Below are 18,547 nucleotides of genomic sequence, written 5' to 3'. Positions count from 1 at the left end.
GGTTATTAGTAGAACACTACAGAATTCTGCGAGAATAATGCGGATATGATAATAATAATTCCTAGGTCAGTGGTTCTCAAACTTTAGTCTGTATCGGTGTCACCTAAAGGACTTGTGAAAACACAGGTTTTGGGGGCTCCATCACTCAGTAAGGCTCGGGCAGGGCCTGAGAAGTTACACTTCGAACAAGTCTTTAGTGATGCTTGTGTTGCTGCTTTGGAGACTGCACAGTGAGAACTGCTTACTGATCTAGGCAAAATTTCTGTGCTCTACTCAATGATTCTGTAACTAAAAAGATAGAAAAAAATGTACATGACATACCGCTGCTTTAGTACTTAACAAATTGAGAATAACCAGGATTCTAATGCACCTCAAAGGGCCCGCCCTGGTCACATAAGTTTATTTGATAAGTTGTAATCCTAGCCTGGGAAACAGTGCTTCAGGTGGATATCCGTTGACAGTGTTAATGGATTATGGGAACATTTCTCTTCAGTAGCCTGAAAGAACAAGTCCAACCACTCATCACTTCTGATTTATTTACCCTGGTTTATTTACCCATGGAGCTTGTCAAATGCCAAATATATTGCATTAACTAGACTATCCATAAATTACAATGGGTATCAGGTAGTAGCAAAAGTATTAACAGAGCTCAAGACTGTGGTCAAAGAATTAAAAGTATTAACAGCTGTTTTCATGTTTTATCTTTTCATAAAACATAATCAGAGAAATTAAATACCAATGTGGCTGAAATAAACAAGAAAAAAAAAAAAAAGGAAGGATGATGTGGAAATTCAGTACAGAATTATCTTTACTACACAACTTCACAGAATAAAATAAATAATTATGATGCATACGCATTCAAGCATTAGAAGTGCTGAAAAACAACAGCTGAAAATGCTCAAAGTGGTGCGGTTGATTCAGTAGAGGAGCATGTTGTTCAGGTGGCTTACACATAAGCATTCTAAAAGACAGCCAAACCCAGCACCTACATTAATTTTGTTAAAGACTTCAAAAGATACCAAAACATGGTAGAAAATATGTATTTTTAAATTGCAGCTGCATTCATAATTTCAATGCTTGATCTTGAGTTGGCTATACCTGAGGCTGATGAAAAATGCAACAAACATAATTCTTTGATAGAAAAGTATAATTTAATGTCTTGGCAAGTTAGTAACACAGTGAGGCTGGTTTTAATTGATGCCATTTCCTTAACGGCAACTCAGGATGTTGAGAATGAAAAATAACTCATTGTGATTATCTTGAAGATGCGACCCCTATCATTCTTTGTGTAAATAGTCATCCTTTCTGTTTGTAAATATACAAAGATTTGAGTTTTCAGGAATACCACACGTTTTTTTAGTTCTTTGTGGATGCTCAGGAAAATTTATAAGTTACTGAACTAAAGGTTTTTCAATCCTTATGTAAAGTAAGCTTCAGAAAAACAAAAAATTACCAAAACATAACAATTTCTTCTATACTATGTTTATATCTTCAGAATTTATCTATGAAAACATTTCTGAGACCTACTTAATTGCACATGAGTACTTTAGTTGGCTCAGACAATCACGGTACAATCCAGAAGTTAATCAGTAGATATATGATGATATATTCCACTGGCCAAACAGTAAATTCTCACTGCAATGTGTGGTAATGTTAGGATTCTTCTGCTCTCAAAGATAGAGCCCACACTCTGTCACAGAAGAAAATTTAGACTGTGTTCCAACAAAGAAGAATGAATCTGAGAAAACTCTAATAGCTGAAAACTATTAGGAGGTTAAATATTTCATTGGAAATATATATTGCTTTGATAATGCCTTCTTAGTTTAATGCCAGTAGCAAATTACCAAGAGGGGAAAAAAAAAAGAATAATGGATTGATAATGATGTTAACCAAACAGTAGGTGGTTAACAAATTATTTCAACGGTCACCAAATAAGAGATGACTCAAAAATGGTGTATAATCACTGACTTAACATAAAAAGAAATGAATCTTTGATACATCTAATAGTCAATGCTGCTGCAGAAACAGAATGATTTCTTGAAGAAAAAAAGTGGCACCAATGGAGCCCAGACATCAGGAGAAACAAGAGATCAAACATATTCTTTCAACTTCTCACCTTTTGTTTGAAATACACATGGATTCAGAACACGCTGAATAAAGATATCAGTGAAAAAAATGTTAATAATACCGGCCCTGCAGCTGATAACAATGAGGCACTCACCTGATTGACAAGAGAGCTATGATTCTACAGGTAAATTAAATATTTAAAAAATAAGTGAAATTTCTTCATTTTAAAACAGCACATAATTTTAAAAATTCTGCATAGAGTACTTAAGAGACACTTATACAGAGTATAAACATTTTATAGACAGAAGAAACTGCAAGTTAAGGTATAAATACAATGGTATATATTCTTAAAAGTTCTATGAAAATAATACTTTAAGGTAGAAACTGCCCCTCATTCTAATTACCTACAAAGGTAGTAAAGTGAGGTATTCTAATCACATTTGTGAAAAGAATGCAAAAATCACGAAGGAGTTGTGGGCCTGATTTGTTGTATTTAACAGTACTGTTATGACATGTGTGAGCAGGTGGTTTATTTTAGGGATTCCTTATACTATTCCTTCAAATAAATATATATATTATAATGGAATATTTCATACAATGGTAAAGTTAAAACCTCTTTTGATGTCAAAAAGGTAATGTGTAGTAAGAGTCTAGAAAAATCTGAAAATTAAAACATTGAATTTTAGAATTTAAGATTCCATCAGTATATTATATTAACCCTTACCATTTGAAAACAAGACTAGTGATACCAGTACTGGTTGTCACAAAAACTACAAATTATTAAAGGGGAACCAAACTAGATTCCTGTGAGACAGAGGAGAGGAAACATTTAGCCGTAGTTCCTGAGCTTAAAAGAAAACCTACTTCCAACTCGGTGTATGTGAGCAATACGAGGAGGTTACCTGACTACTAGTTTCACTTATGGCTTCCAGGAGCTTTTCAACTGCTGCTTGTAGTCGAGAGCTGATATTCAGCATCAGTTCTTCGTTTTCAGGGTCTATCTCAGGCCCAGTGAAGCCGCTCCTCGCCAGCCGCTGCGACAGCTCCGTCCCGTCCTCAGCTGCTCTGGACCACATGCTACCGTCACTTCCAGAGTAAGGCACAGATTCATCTGTAATCAGAGTTATTTTGAAGGTATAAATCAAGTACAAGGAATCATTTTAGTAAAAAAACAAAAAGTATCAAATCAAATCAAACTGAAACTTGAAATCACTGGAATGAAAGTGTTATTAAGATAACACTATAACAAAACAAAATAGGCAAATTCAGAACATAGTATTATTTAATGACCTACCAGGTATAAGAATGGGAAGAATAATGCTATGCTAATAGGGCTTTGCATAAATTAATACTTGAGAGTTAGTAGTTTTCCTTTGATAAAAAGTTTTAAAATATCTTTCAATAGATATTTACTAAATGCCCACCGTGCAGGGTTTACTAAGTAATGGAGATGAACAGGTGGCAAGATGTGGTTCCTACCCTCCAGGACATTACACACACGGGTAATGAGAGAACAAGTGTTTACACAACAACATAAGAGGAAAACACGGTACAATGGGCTATTCCAAGTGTATGGAAAGATGAAAGTCTTGATTCTGTATGGAGAAAACACTCTGATTTCTGAGCACTATCCTGGGCAGCACCGCCTGCTTGGCTAGACAGTAAAAGGGACTAAGACCTTTCTGTAACTGGTTACTCCCAAGTGGCTCGGTGGGTAAAGAATCTGCCTGCAATGCAGGAGACACAGGAGACATGGGTGCATGAAGACCCCCTGGAGGAGGGCAAGGCAACCCCCTCCAGTATTCACGCCTGGAGCATCCCATGGGCAGAGGAAGCTGGAGGGCTATGGGTCCATAGCGTTGCAAAGATTCGGACACGACTGAAGCAACTGTGCACGCAGAACGCATACCAGGAAGAGGTTAGACTAATAAACAGTTCTAATTTAAACTGTGGCCTTATGTTTCCACGCTAGTCTTTTTTCTTATGTAAAGAAAACTGAGTTTACATGGGCAGAGATAAAGCTTTGGAAGTGCTTTCTCTAAACTGAAATAAAAGCATAGGTTATTTATCGCTTCCATGAATACTGTACTCATCTGTGGCAGCTTGCTACAATCGAACAATGAAATTTCCTGAAGAGGAACTATCTATTCTTTTATTAACGTGTATCACATATTTATCAGTAACTGTGCAAAGTTAACAAATTAAAAGCAGAAGAAATTTAAATTTCCAAGGTACTTGGAATAAATATTCAATTTGATACAATCACCCAGGAGAATAAAAGCTATTCTTGAAAATGTTTTGCTACAATAGCTGGTGCCATATGGAAGTCTCTCAATCTCAAGCAGTAAAAATATCAGATGCAGTTTCAGATACAAGATCTGCAATCAGCACAATTCAACATTCTCTAAGTACTTTCTCTGTATAAGTCACTGGCTGAAGAGTCCACAACTGTACACCAGAAAACGACTTAACATGTTTGCTACTATGTAGTGGTGGTGCTTTAGTCACCAAGTCGTGTCTGACTCTTGCTATTACATGTGCTGTGTGCTTAGTCGCTCAGCAAAAGTTGACAAATTTACTTTTAACGTGATGGCTGCGGTCACCATCTGCAGTGATTTTGGAGCCCAAGAAAATAAAGTCTGTCACTGTTTCCCCAGCTATTTGCTATGAAATGATGGGACCAGATGCCATGATCTTCATCTCTTGAATGTTTAGTTTTAAGCCAGCTTTTTAACTCTCCTCTTTCACTTTCATCAAGAAGCTCTTTAGATACTTTTCAGTTTCTGCCATAAGGGTGGTGTCTCTGCATATCTGAGGTTACTGGTATTTTTCCCGGCAATCTTGATTCCAGCTTGTGCTTCATCCAGCCCAGCATTTTACATGATGTACTCTGCATATAAATTAAATAAGTGGGGTGACAATACACAGCCTTTACGAACTCCTTTCCCAATTTGGAACCAGTCCGTTGTTCCATGTCTGGTTCTACCTGTTGCTTCTTGACCTGCATACAGATTTCTCATGAGGCAGGTCAGGTGGTCTGGTATTCCCATCTCTTGGAAGAATTTTCCACAGTTTGTTGTGATCCACAGTCAAATGCTTGGTGTAGTCAATAAAGCAGAAATAGATGTTTCTCTGGAACTCTCTTGCTTTTCCTATGATCCAACGGATGTTGGCAATTGGATCTCTGGTTCCTCTGCTTTTTCTAATCGAGCTTGGTTCATGTACTGTTGAAGCCTCACTTGGAGAATTTTGAGCATTACATTGCTGGCATGTGAGATGAGTGCAATTGTGTGGTAGTCTGAACATTCTTTGGCATTGCCTTTCTTTGGAATTGGAGTGAAAACTGACCTTTTCTAGCCCTGTGGCCACTGCTGGGTTTTCCAAATTTGCTGGCACACTGAGTGCAACACTTCAACAGCATTTAAAGTAGGAAGTCAAGAGATACCTGGAGTAACAGGCAAGTTTGGCCTTGCAGTGCAAAATGAAGCAGGGCAAAGGCTAACAGAGTTTTGCCAAGAGAACACACTGGCCATGGCAAATACCCTCTTCCAACAACACAAAAGAAGACTCTACACATGGACATCACCAGATGGTCAATAATGAAATATTGATAATAGTCTTTGCAGCCGAATGGAGAAGCTCTACACAGTCAGCAAAAACAAGACTGGGAGCTGACTGTGGCTCAGATCATGAACTCCATATTGCAAAATTCGTACTTAAATTGAAGAAAGTAGGGAAAACCACTAGACCATTCAGGTATGACCTAAATCAAATCCCTTATGACTATACAGTGGAAGAGACAAATAGATTCAAGGGATTAGATCTGATAGACAGAGTGCCTGAAGAACTATGGACAGAGATTCATTACACTGCAAAGAAGGTGGTGATCAAATAAAAACTGAATGTATTGATAATAGGGACTAACAGTTTATAAATATTCATGAGTTCAAAATTACCTTAGAATTCAAAATGAGTTCAGATATTGTACAATGTATATTACAAAGTCATTAAATAAAGTTAATGTAGCCTAAAAAATGAATGATATTTTTGATGAAGCAAGACATATTAATAGCTTACAATTGGTCACATATATTGGAAAAATACATATATCACATATTTAGCTGAGGAAGTAAATGCATTCTAGTGACATTTTCTTTTAATGGATACAGAGAATTTAACAAATCTGAGGTAAGATCATGGTCTGAGATGATGATAAGGCTTTGTGGAGTCAAAGAACGTGGAAAAGCAAGAATGAGGTAGGACAGAGAGCTGAGAAAGGGTAGCTAAAAGTAGGCTGGATCCAAGTTATGAATGGCCTTATGTTTTAAGAAACTGGGGGCTTTGTTATTCATAATGGAGAAGTAAATAATTTTTTGAGTAAGAGTATCAATTCTATAAACCAGGAAGCAAGCTGTATCAATGCAGAAGGAGGGGTTAGAAAAGAAGAGTCTGGTTAGAGAGCTATTTCAATTGCCCAGATGAGAAATGGGTGAGGGCTGGTTACAGGCTGGAAAAAATGGAATGTGTAAGACAAGGAAGAAAGAAAAGCAGTAAAAGATGACTGAGTTTTTCCAGCTTAGATGACTTTCAGATGACAAAAGAGTCTTCAGGAGAAATACTAAAAAGCATGAAAATACTAAATAATAAAAAGCATGAAAAAAGGATTAGTCTGAACCGCTAATGGGCTACATGGAGGAGAGACAATAGACAATAACTTTTGGAAATTTGGGAGTCATTTGTAGAAAGGTGCCATAACCTTAGTTTTCTGAATGTTTAGCTTTAAGCCAACTTTTCACTCTCCTCTCTCACTTTCATCAAGAGGCTTTTTAGTTCCTCTTCACTTTCTGCCATAAGGGTGGTGTCATCTGCATATCTGAGGTTATTGGTATTTCTCCCGGCAATCTTGATTCCAGCTTGTGCTTCCTCCAGCCCACTGTTTCTCATGATGTACTCTGCATATAAGTTAAATAAGCAGGGTGACAATATGCAGCCTTGATGTACTCCTTTTCCTATTTGGAACCAGTCTGTTGTTCCATGTCCAGTTCTAACTACTGCTTCCTGACCTGCATACAGGTTTCTCAAGAGGCAGGTCAGGTGGTCTGGTATTCCCATCTCTTTCAGAATTTTCCACAGTTTATTGCGATCCACACAGGCAAAGGCTTTGGCATAGTCAATAAAGCAGAAATGATGTTTTTTCTGGAACTCTCTTGCCTTTTCCATGATCCAGCAGATGTTGGCAATTTGATCTCTGGTTCCTCTGCCTTTTCTAAAACCACCTTGAACAACCTGGAAGTTCACAGTTCATGTATTGCTGAAGCCTGGCTTGGAGAATTTTGAGCATTACTTTACAAGTGTGTGAGATGAGTGCAATTGTGTGGTAGTTTGAGCATTCTTTGGCATTGCCTTACTTGGGGACTAGAATGAAAACTGACCTTTTCCAGTCCTGTGGCCACTGCTGAGTTTTCCAAATTTGCTGGCATATTGAGTGCAGCACTTTCACAGCATCATCTTTCAGGATTTGAAAGAGCTCAACTGGAATTCCATCACCTCCACTAGCTTTGTTCATAGTGATGCTTTGTAAGGCCCACTTGACTTCACTTTCCAAGATGTCTGACTCTAGGTGAGTGATCACACCATCATGATTATCTGGGTCGTGAAGATCTTTTTCGTATAGTTTTTCTGTGTATTCTTGCCACCTCTTCTTAATATCTTCTGCTTCTGTTAGGTCCATACCATTTCTGTCCTTTATTGAGCCCATCTTTGCATGAAATGTTCCCTTGGTATCTCTAATTTTCTTGAAGAGATCTCTAGTCTTCCCCATTCTATTGTTTTCCTCTATTTCCTTGCATTGATCGCTGAGGAAGGCTTTCTTATCTCTCCTTGCTATTCTTTGGAACTCTGTATTCAAATGGTATACCTTTCCTTTTCTCCTTTGCTTTTCACTTCTCTTCTTTTCACAGCTATTTGTAAGGCCTCCTCAGACAGCCATTTTGCCTTTTTGTATTTCTTTTTCTTGGGGATGGTCTTGATTCCTGTCTCCTGTACAATGTCACAAACCTCCATCCATAGTTCATCAGGCACTCTGTCTATCAGATCTAGTCCCTTAAATCTATTTCTCACTTCTACTGTATAATCATACGGGATTTGACTTAGGTCATACCTGAATGGTCTAGTGGTTTTCCCTATTTTCTTCAATTTCAGTCTGAATTTGGCAATAAGGAGTTCCTGATCTGAGCCACAGTCAGCTCCCGGTCTTGTTTTTGCTGACTGTATAGAGCTTCTCCATCTTTGGCTGCAAAGAACATAATCAATCTGATTTCGGTGTCGACCATCTGGTGATGTCCATGTGTAGAGTCTTCTCTTGTGTTGTTGGAAGAGGGTGGTTGCTATGACCAGTGCGTTCTCTTGGCAGAACTCTATTAACCTTTGCCCTACCTCATTCTGTATTCCAAGGCCAAATTTGCCTGTTACTTCAGGTGTTTCTTGACTTTCTGCTTTTGCATCACTTCATGGCAAATAGATGGGGAAACCGTGGACACAGTGGCTGACTTTATTTTTCTGGGCTTAAAAGTCACCGCTGATGGTGATTGCAGCCATGAAATTAAGACTCTTGCTCCTTGGAAGGAAAGTTATGACCAACGTGATTAGCATATTCAAAAGCAGAGACATTACTTTGCCAACAAAGGTCCCTCTAGTCAAGGTTATGATTTTTCCAGTGGTCATGTATGGATGTGAGAGTTGGACTATAAAGAAAGCTGAACACTGAAGAATTGATGCTTTTAAACTGTGGTGTTGGAGAAGACTCTTCAGCATCCATTGGACTGCAAGGAGATCCAACCAGTCCATCCTAAAGGAAATCAGTCCTGGGTGTTCATTGGAAGGACTGATGTTGAAGCTGAAACTCCAATACAATGGCCACCTGATGCGAAGAGCTGACTCATTTGAAAAGACCCTCACGTTGGGAAAGATTGAGGGCAGGAGGAGAAGGGGACGAAAGAGGATGAGATGGTTGGATGGCATCACCGACTTGATGGACATGGGTTTGGGTGGACTCCGGGAGTTGGTGATGGACAGGGAGGCCTGGCGTGCTGCGGTTCATGGGGTTGCAAAGAGCCGGACATGACTGAGCGACTGAACTGAACTGTAGAAAGGTGAGAGGTGAACCTTGGAAGAAGATACATTTACTCAGGTGCAATATGTACTGAGAGAAGGACAAATAGTTGGCATCTCTGTATAGAATAAGCCAACAAAAAAATCTCTGTAAAAAAAATTCAGAGAAAGACAGGAGCAAGATGTTCCAGGAGACAAGGAGACAGCATTTTAAAAAGAGAATTCAACAATCCTGTTTGTCTAGAAAGTCAAACAGGACAAGAGCTGAGATGCTACTGGATCTGTCAATGGGAAGGTCACTGCTGTCCACAGGGAAAGCAGCTTTGATGCTATACAAACAGAAACCCAAGCTGTTACAAGCAAGAGTTGGTTTGATCTCTCATAGTGTTTGTTGTGCTTTAGCTTCAGGAGAGCGCAAAGTTGAGAAAAATCATTTTTTCTGTAAGATTATGAAGATACCATCAAGTTTTATGGTGTAAAGAAGAAATCAGTTGTAAGGAAAAAAACTGAAGATACTATATATAACACTGGAGCAACTGTCAAACACAAAATACAAAGGACATATTAAAAAAGTGGCTTATAAAAAGCCACTGAATGTTAATTTTTTAATGGGTAATAAAAAATATATTAAAGTATCTAATAAAGATGAAGATGTGAACCAGCTTAATGTACTTTACTGATGACATTTTGAAGGTATAAACACACAAAGGTAATCTCAATGTGTTCCAATGAAGATATAGAACTTTGTTTAGTCCAATGAAATAAAGGAATGAGAACAATATCAAACTTGTATTTACAGTAACTAGTGTTTGGAAGGAAAGATATAAATTGGCAGGGCAATTTCATTAAACGCCAGTAGAATTCTCAGAATGACCAATTTGATGAACAGAATCATGATTTCAGACTGGCCAAGCACTCAGACCTGTATCTGAAACATGGTAGATGATAGTTATCCAAAAAGTCTTTGGTCATTCATTCTGTGGATTACACCATGTTCATTCTATAGAGATAGCAATCAGCTTCTCAGTTTAAGCAGGGCCTATGATAGGATCGGAGAAGGCAATGGCACCCCACTCCAGTACTCTTGCCTGGAAAATCCCATGGATGGAGGAGTCTGGTAGGCTGCAGTCCATGGGGTCACTAAGAGTTGGACACGACTGAGCGACTTCACTTTCACTTTTCACTTTCATGCATTGGAGAAGGAAATGGCAACTCACTCCAGTGTTCTTGCCTGGAGAATCCCAGGGACAGGGGAGCCTGGTGGGCTGCCGTCTCTGGGGTCGCACAGAGTCGGACACGACTCAAGCAACTTAGCAGCAGCAGCAGCAGTATGATAGGATAGAGCAGTCCCCTGCCCTGGCCTGAAGATATCTAGGGCTCCAACTGGAAACCACTGGTTCTAGTCTGATTTTTGTACCTGACAGATGACTAAATTAACTGAAGCCTCAGGAGAGTAAGAGACTTGCCCAAGGCCACAGTGACCTGGAAGAAGGACCTTCTCATTACTAATCCAGTATTCTTGCTATAACATCACATTGCTCCAAAAAAAAAAAAAAAAAAAAAAAGCTGCAGCAAATAAGATTCAGTCCCTGGTCTTCTAAGGGGGAGGTAGAGGTATTTTACCACTGAACCATCACAGTGTAGGCCTACGGGACATTTTCTTTCAAAACCTCCTAAGGAAACTCATTTTTATGAACTAGTCTAATATTCACTCAAGTTTAAACAATTCCACAATGGCTCAAAATTTCCCTTCACTTTCTTATGAGGAAGCAAACATTAGCAAGTCAATTATTATTTTTTTTTAGAGAGTGAACAAGTCCACACATGTTTAAAATCTAAACAAGTTTAGACTTGAGAACTGCAAAGAGATTACAAGTGCTACTACCCACAACAAAAAGTCATATATAAAAATTGAAGAGCAGGAGTTGTTTTATGGAGAAGGAATGGCAACCCGCTCCAGTATTCTTGCCTGGAGAATTCCATGGTCAGAGGAGCCCAGTAGGCTACAGTCCATGGACTCACAAGAGCTGGACACGACTTAACAACCAAACCACCACCACCAGTTGTCTTATAATCAGATTAAAACTGAACTTTTTGTTATATTAAATAAGATACAAAAGAACTATTTTAGAAGTTCATTTTAGTTTTTACAATAATACTCCCATTAAACATATGAAGAAACACCAGAAAAAAATCTTACATATGGAACATGGTATCAGTATTTTAAAGACTGTACTTTCCTGTTTTAAATTATAAATTCTTTAAATTCAGTATTTCCTTCAAGATGTAAAGTGAATCTAAGTACCCCAAAATGATACTAGTGATCTTCCTAATTTTGTTACTAAGACTACCACATCATTGCCAACACAGTAACATAAAAACTGATTAAATGGAAAGCATACATTCTAACACCAGCAAAATTCTTATCTCTGCTTTAATAGTCTTTAAACCATATTTCTTAACAGTGGTTCTAATTTTTTCTCTTGTATCTTAGTATTATTCATTCAAAATCTATTGATAGTTAAATATTTATTTTAAAAGGCTTAATCAATTCAAACATGTAGAAAATGGTATTAAGTAAAACATTAAATACCATGATTTTATTTTGCCTTGAATAGAAATTTCTGTGCCTTCTTCACTGGACTGAGAATTGTGAAGCAGAGAGCAAAAAAAAAAAAACTTTTCAATAAATGTTTGTAAAAGTGAACTGATAAAACTACTTATACTGAAAAACTACTCTATTATTGGATATCTTAAAATAGTAGCTAGATATATTTCATTTATATTTAGAGATTTAGAGGACTATGAAAGAAAGTGACTTCCCTGGTGGCTCAGATGGTAAAAGCGTCTGCCTACAATGTGGGAGACCTGGGTTCGATCCCTGGGTTGGGAAGATCTCCCTGGAGAAGGCAATGGCAACCCACTCCAGTACTCTTGCCCGGAAAACCCCATGGACGGACGGAGGAGACTGGTGGGCTACAGTCCATGGGGTCGCAGAGAGTTGGACTCGACTGAGCAACTCCATGTATATGCAAGAAAGTAGTCCAGCTGATCAGATGTCCTTTTAGGGCTGCTTTATCACAGAAGTAACTATGGGAGCACTGCTCTGGAGATGAGTTTGCTATCTTTTAAGAAATGTCGTTCGCCGAACACCTCAGCAACCACTTTGAGAAACGTCTAGGAGAACTGCTAACACACAAAAAAACTTCCTGTCATGTAGCGAACATTCCTCGGTGTGTCTTTTGGATGCGGTGGAGGTCTTACCGCAAAATGCCCCTTTCCCAGATGGTTAGGTGAAACTAGCTTATGAAATGATTGTTTTTTAAAAAGCATGATTTGATAAATACTTTTATAATGAGATCAAGAAAATTTTACCTAATTCTTCATATGCAGAAAACAAACAGCCCTTGACTGAGAGCTTAACCAACAGTGAAATAAAAAAAAGCAGTTCTACAAAGTTTGAAACAAATGAAAATTTAAAGTTACAGTATCATTTCACCTCTGACTTCACTAAAAGTAGTTTTTAAAATTATCTTTGAATTCAACTTAAGTTTTAAAAATCAATTTTAGTTAAAACTCCAAGCTTTTCTCTGCATTAGAAACATTAAGTGGCCAACCTATAATTAAGCAAACTTTCTCTTAGTGGGATAATTTCTTCTCATTTTTCCACATGAAATTTAAAACAGAATGTTCTCAAAAATTGCATAACTGGCATTTTTATTTTTAGCTGACTGGCCTCCAACTGCGGAAAAGTGCTTGGGTATGGAATGGCAGTGAAGGAAGGCCTTGATCTTCTGGTCCAAGGGTCCAGACCCCATCTTTCCCCATATGACAAAAACGTTACCCTTTAGAGGGTGGTTTTAGGATAATGCTTATACCATATAAATATTGGTAAGGGTCTTGAGTGGTGATATGAAATTTTTCTTTTATTGGTTGTGAAATTAAACAGCCTTTGATTTATGTAGCACAATAATAACCCTGAGTATGTGTAATGACAACTCTAAGGCACCCATCTGCAAATGCTAAACAATAATGGTGTTTGAGATTAGCTCTAGTATATTTGTGTTTGGAAGATTTTTACTGGAAAATAGTATTCTTTCTTCTGTATTTTCAGCACTAGTAATGTGCTTGAACTCAGCAAGATTTACTGAAAATAATCATGATAGTTTCAACAGCATATAAAGCTCACCTCCTGTCTGTTCCTCATGGACACAAGACTTTGTTGGCGGCTCTGCTTCTGGCCTCCAAATCAGGCTGGCAGAAGGCTGGGCTTTACTAGACCTATCCAAAATGCCCAGGACGTGGCGACCAATTGTTTCTTCAACAGCTGCTGTTGTCTTTACCACTTCTAAGAGGATCTTCAGAAGTCTGTTATTAGCTTTCTGGAGTGCATACCTGTACAGGTAAGGAAACATTCATTAAAATGTTTAATCTTTTTAAAGCAAACACTAGGTCTACAAAAGAAAAATACACTACAAAACATCTGACTTAAAAAGAAAAACTTCATATGATCCTGTTAAAAATAATATGCAGTAGCACCTACAATGAAGTGCTTTTTGTATTTAAATTATAAAATTTGTTTTCTTCTGAAAAATTTTCATCAGTCAACTAGTTTTTGAAAATATGCAGCATTTTACTGACCTGAAAGAAATCAAATAACTAAAGTTTTTAACTAGTAGCTTCTAAATTAGAAGAAAATTTTTAGGGAGATGCAGAAGTTAAGTTTCAAAAAGTGTGCACAATACCTAATCATAAGCAAGTTATTGAGCTGGTAATACTATTCACGGTTACTCTTATATATTTTAACCTTTAAAATATCTTTTTCAATGTTGAACAACATATTCTAAAATAAATTCAAAAATTCCACCAGGAAAAATGTTTGTGTTTCTATAACTTAATGGTGATGATCTATATGGTTAAATTACAAAAATAGGCAGAGACCTGTTTTTAATAAAGGTCTACAGTACAATCTCACTATCTGCCAACACCAGAGGGTTAAAAACCTCAGGCTGCTGATTATTATATCTGCTCCAGAGACAGAAACTTCTCAAGTTACACATACTACGCTCATTTCAGTCAGCAGAAGGAACCTATTTTCAACCAAATGGAATTAATAGTGCATCTCCCGCTCTCTTTTTTAACAAGCAACACATTATTATTTAAAAAAATTAGAAAATGCTCCTACGCACCCACCAAAATATCTTAGTACTGAGATAATCATGGTTAACATATTAATGCCTAAGCATTCTAGGCATTTTCCCTTGTCTTTCTCTCTCATAAATATATATACAAAACAAAAATGGGATTATCCTGGACAAAGTGGTTTTTTACAAGCTTTTGTTTGTCTTTAGCACAAACATCTTCATGTGTCAAGAAATATACTTCCATAAATGGTGATTCAGAAGGTTATCTGATTGATCTTCTGAATAACTAAACTCTCTTGTCCTAACAGCTTAATTCAACAAAGGTACAGTGGTGGCAAACTACGCATTTCCTGCACGTAGAGAAAATACAAGACTCTCATGGGGAAGGCGCTCTGCCTCAAGACACTTTCTCTTCAGCTCCACAGTGCGGGAGATCACCAACAAACAGGTTAGGGCTATCTGTTTTCACAGGCACATGACATGACTATTTTAAGACAAGGTAATAAATGGAGCAGTTTCCCTTCAGCATTTGTCAAGTGAAAAAGACAGTTCTATTTTTACACTGAGATCAAGTTCTCTGGTTACCTAAGGAAGGATATTAAAAATAAAACTCTAAATAATTTAGTTAGTAGAAAGTAAGTAAAGGGTTTATTTCTTTAACTTGTTCTCAGGTTTCGTTCAAGCCTCAAACACCCCAGGACTAGGATAATTTGAAAATATTCCCCCATAAGAGAAATAATTCAAAATAAAAGGATGGTAAAAAGAAATAAATAGGAATACTCATTTATCAACACTCACTACAAAGATTCCTAAAAAGTAAACACTGTATAATTTTTTAAATATACCAATTAGAGATAAATAATATAAAATAAACACTGTGTTTATTTTATATTGCCATGGTAACTCTAGTTTTCGTACACTGTCTTTCTTGTTTGAGTTCCATACTGACTGTGTTCCATACTGATGATCCAATGGGGAAGCCAAAATCTTAGGGGCCAAATTCCTCCATGCAAGCTGAGGAAGCAGGTTAGGAGGACACAGAGGGTTGACAATAACAGAAATTGGAAAAGGAGGAAATTAAGTTAGTAGGTATTAATTTTAATTTAAAATTAAAGAAATGCTTTTCATTTGAACAAAACAGATTTTAAAATATTATGCCTAAAATCCTTAATATTAATGTGGGGTAACTATTCTCATTTTTACATGAATCTCTACGAAATCAAAGTAAGGAAAAGTTTTGTTAACATCGGATCATGAATTTATTCCTCCATAAAGGTGGGATATAGATTAAAAAGTCTCATCTGTTATACAGTAAATGCATCAAAGAAGTTAAATATATACTATCATATTTAATCATTTAATTTTTTTACTTGTCATAAACCAGGGGGTGGCTTATACTGAATGCATGTCTGAACAGTGAAGGAATAAACTGACATGTATAATTTTGTTTTTTTTTTAGGATAAAAAATAGCATGTGAACAGAATAAAATTAATCAAGAAAGGTTCAATAACCAAATAACCTCAGCCTTATCATTTATTGAGCTGAGTGCATGCTCAATAGCCAATAAAATTATATACAAGAAATTTTTAAAAATTTGTCTATTTAATGTTAGGAAACTGATCATTCTTTACACAGAGTACAATGTAGAAATAAAATAGATGTACAAGATAATGATAAAGACAAATAAAGTCTGTAACACCAAAACAACTATTTCAATTCACTTTTCATTCAAAAAAATATGCATTCTGTATACCTTTCATTGGACACAATTTCAGGAGGCACCTCTTCAGGTTTTTTGTCCAATACCTTTTCTTTAAAGGTCTGTTCTTCAACTTCTCCATGGTTTTCCTTTCCATTCTAAGTGTGCGTAAAGGTAGGGAGGACAAGACAGAAAGAAAATCTGTCATCTTGGAAATAGCATGTCATTCTTATATTGTTCTAAGGTAAAAAAGAAACCTCTGCGTGCAAAACAGATACTATCTGAAATAATATTTAACTATATTTTATCAGGAGATTAACATTATCAGAAAATGGCATGCTATAATATGACAATAAAGCTTGTTTGGTTACTGGGCTGCCTGGTGAAACAACAGTCATTGCTAAATCACTGTCAGATTCGAATTACCTTAAATAGAACGTAAGGCATCTTGACTCCACCTACCTTCAATGTAAACAATCACAAATATGTTAAGCTCAGACCTATAAAAAGCACACTTCACACCAACAACAAAGACACACAGATCCCACTGCATGTGGGTCCATTGCTCCTAGGTGGGCCAAAGTCCATACTACCTGTGTTTGCGTACTGCTGTTGCGCAGCTCACAACACAGCTTCTCTCTTCCAGCTAGAGACAGCTGCTTTAGTGCTTCCAGCTCCTCTAAAAGCACCCTCTCTCTCTCTGAAATCAGGTTTTCATTATCTATTGAGGATCTCTAAATAAGAAAAAAGGTCATGAGAGAATATTGTTTGCGATAGAAGAGAAAGGCAGGAATATTAAGCAGATTTTCTTTTAACCCGCTAGAACCAACAGGCCTTGGTTCTACCCTGATTCACATCCCATGATTAGGGGGTTAAAAGCATATATCAAGTTCAATGCAAAATTTGAAACTTAAAAAAAAAAAAGCTAATTAGGCCTAAATATTCATGAATTTTTACAGCTTAATTCATATTACTTTAATATGCCAGTTTTGCATTGAAAATTCAGAAGTTTCAAGTCACAAAATGCAATGAAGAAAAGCAAAATTAATTTTTCCAAATGTCTTATGTTCAACTCCCAATTTTCCTATTATTCTATATCTGAAACTATATTTCAAGAGTTCTCTATTTGTTGTCTTTTGTGTTAGCTTAACTTTTCAAAATAAATTGAATAAATTTGTTTTTATAGGAACTTATACATAAATATTTGCTTTTCTACAATGATTTTGTGAGTATATTACATACAGCAATTGATAAGATTTCAGTTCCCAAATACCAAGGAGTATGTAAATTTAGTCAAGAAAGTGGTTAAGAATATTATGCAAATTTGCATTTCTCAAATCAAGAAGAGATGTTTCCATGGATTAAGTTCCAGAAACATACTACTTCAGATTTCCATTCACAATTAAAAAGACAGATTAAAGATAGATAAAGGTAAACCATGGAGAAGCCAATTGGTAGACTCACAAATCTATAAATCAAAATGGGAAAGCTGAATATCAACTGCACCTCAGCACAAAGAATTTCCCCAATTGCCAAAGTACTTTTGCCACGTATATACTCAATGGAAAGCCTAAAAACAAAAACCTCAGAACCACTTTTTCAGTGCCTAAAAAGGCAGATAAGTCAAATGGTAGAGAGACAGTGCTCTCCAAGGTTGGGTTAGGCACCCTTAACCCCTTAACAAGATCTTAGTCTCCTATACTGGTGGAGTCTGTTCCTGATGTTAAATATTCATATTCATTCAGATCTCAGCAATAATTCTGACTTAAAAAAAAAAAAAAAGCTCTATAAAAAACACTGCTTTTTAACTGGGGAGGGAAGGGACTCTTGGCCCCATACCTGAGCTAACTGTTCATTCAGCCTCTTAATCTCTTCTTGCAGCTGCTCCTGGTCTTCTCGCTGTCTCTCCATCTGCCGCATGTGTGCCTGCCTTAAAAGCTCTGTTGCCTGTTGATGTTCCTGGTACTGTCGTACAAGTTCCTGCCTCATATCTTCCAACTGTTCTTCATTTAACATCAGTTGTCTAGAAGCATCCATGCTTGATACCAAAATCTCATCATGGAGCTGTAACAGTTAAAAAAATTCAACCGTAAAACATTTTGTGGAAACCTATCAGCATTGATTTTTTAAAATACATATGAAAATAATTCTAATAGTAACCCCACAAAGCATGTCATTTTAAACTTCACATTATTAAACTAAAACATAAATAATTTAAAACATTTATCTTTATAATTTCAAATCAATGTGAAGGTAATCATTATTATACATGTTGTTCTCCAAAAGCAAAATAGCTATCAGTTATTTTAGATGTAGTCTAAATCAAAGGGAGGAGAAGAATAAGGAAAGACACTCACGATTCCTCCTATTCGTAATGAATAACTCTATTATTCCTCTTGACATTTTATGAGGAAACAATATAAATGGAATTCTTCTATTTTAAAATTTAATTTACAAAATGAGAAATTTTATCTCTTTATATTACACAGCAGTCATCAGAGTACTGTAGAGAACTGCTTGATAAGA

General features: G+C 36.7%; 1 protein-coding gene and 1 long non-coding RNA gene across 3 annotated transcripts in view; one reads left to right on the top strand and one right to left on the bottom strand.

The window, feature by feature from the left end:
- The window catches only part of AKAP9 (A-kinase anchoring protein 9), a 164,044-nt gene that overhangs the window by 58,270 nt on the left and 87,227 nt on the right, over nt 1-18,547 (bottom strand). For both annotated transcript variants that reach the window (XM_025290830.3, XM_006078355.4), the window contains exons 18-22: nt 17,861-18,085; nt 16,615-16,755; nt 16,076-16,179; nt 13,367-13,572; nt 2,970-3,178 (exon numbers count right to left, since the gene is read on the bottom strand). In XM_025290830.3, the coding sequence (XP_025146615.3) occupies nt 2,970-3,178; nt 13,367-13,572; nt 16,076-16,179; nt 16,615-16,755; nt 17,861-18,085 (885 nt within the window). The remainder of the gene's footprint in view (nt 1-2,969; nt 3,179-13,366; nt 13,573-16,075; nt 16,180-16,614; nt 16,756-17,860; nt 18,086-18,547) is intronic.
- Nucleotides 13,463-18,038, top strand: LOC102413244. Its single transcript, XR_329276.4, has 3 exons — nt 13,463-13,580; nt 14,630-14,769; nt 17,903-18,038. It is a non-coding gene; the product is annotated as an uncharacterized LOC102413244 (long non-coding RNA).

This window comes from Bubalus bubalis, chromosome 8 (assembly GCF_019923935.1).
Source record: "Bubalus bubalis isolate 160015118507 breed Murrah chromosome 8, NDDB_SH_1, whole genome shotgun sequence".
NCBI classification, from domain to species: Eukaryota; Metazoa; Chordata; class Mammalia; order Artiodactyla; family Bovidae; genus Bubalus; species Bubalus bubalis.
Note: the sequence above shows the minus strand (reverse complement) of the source record. Positions and strands in the feature narration are given on the sequence as shown.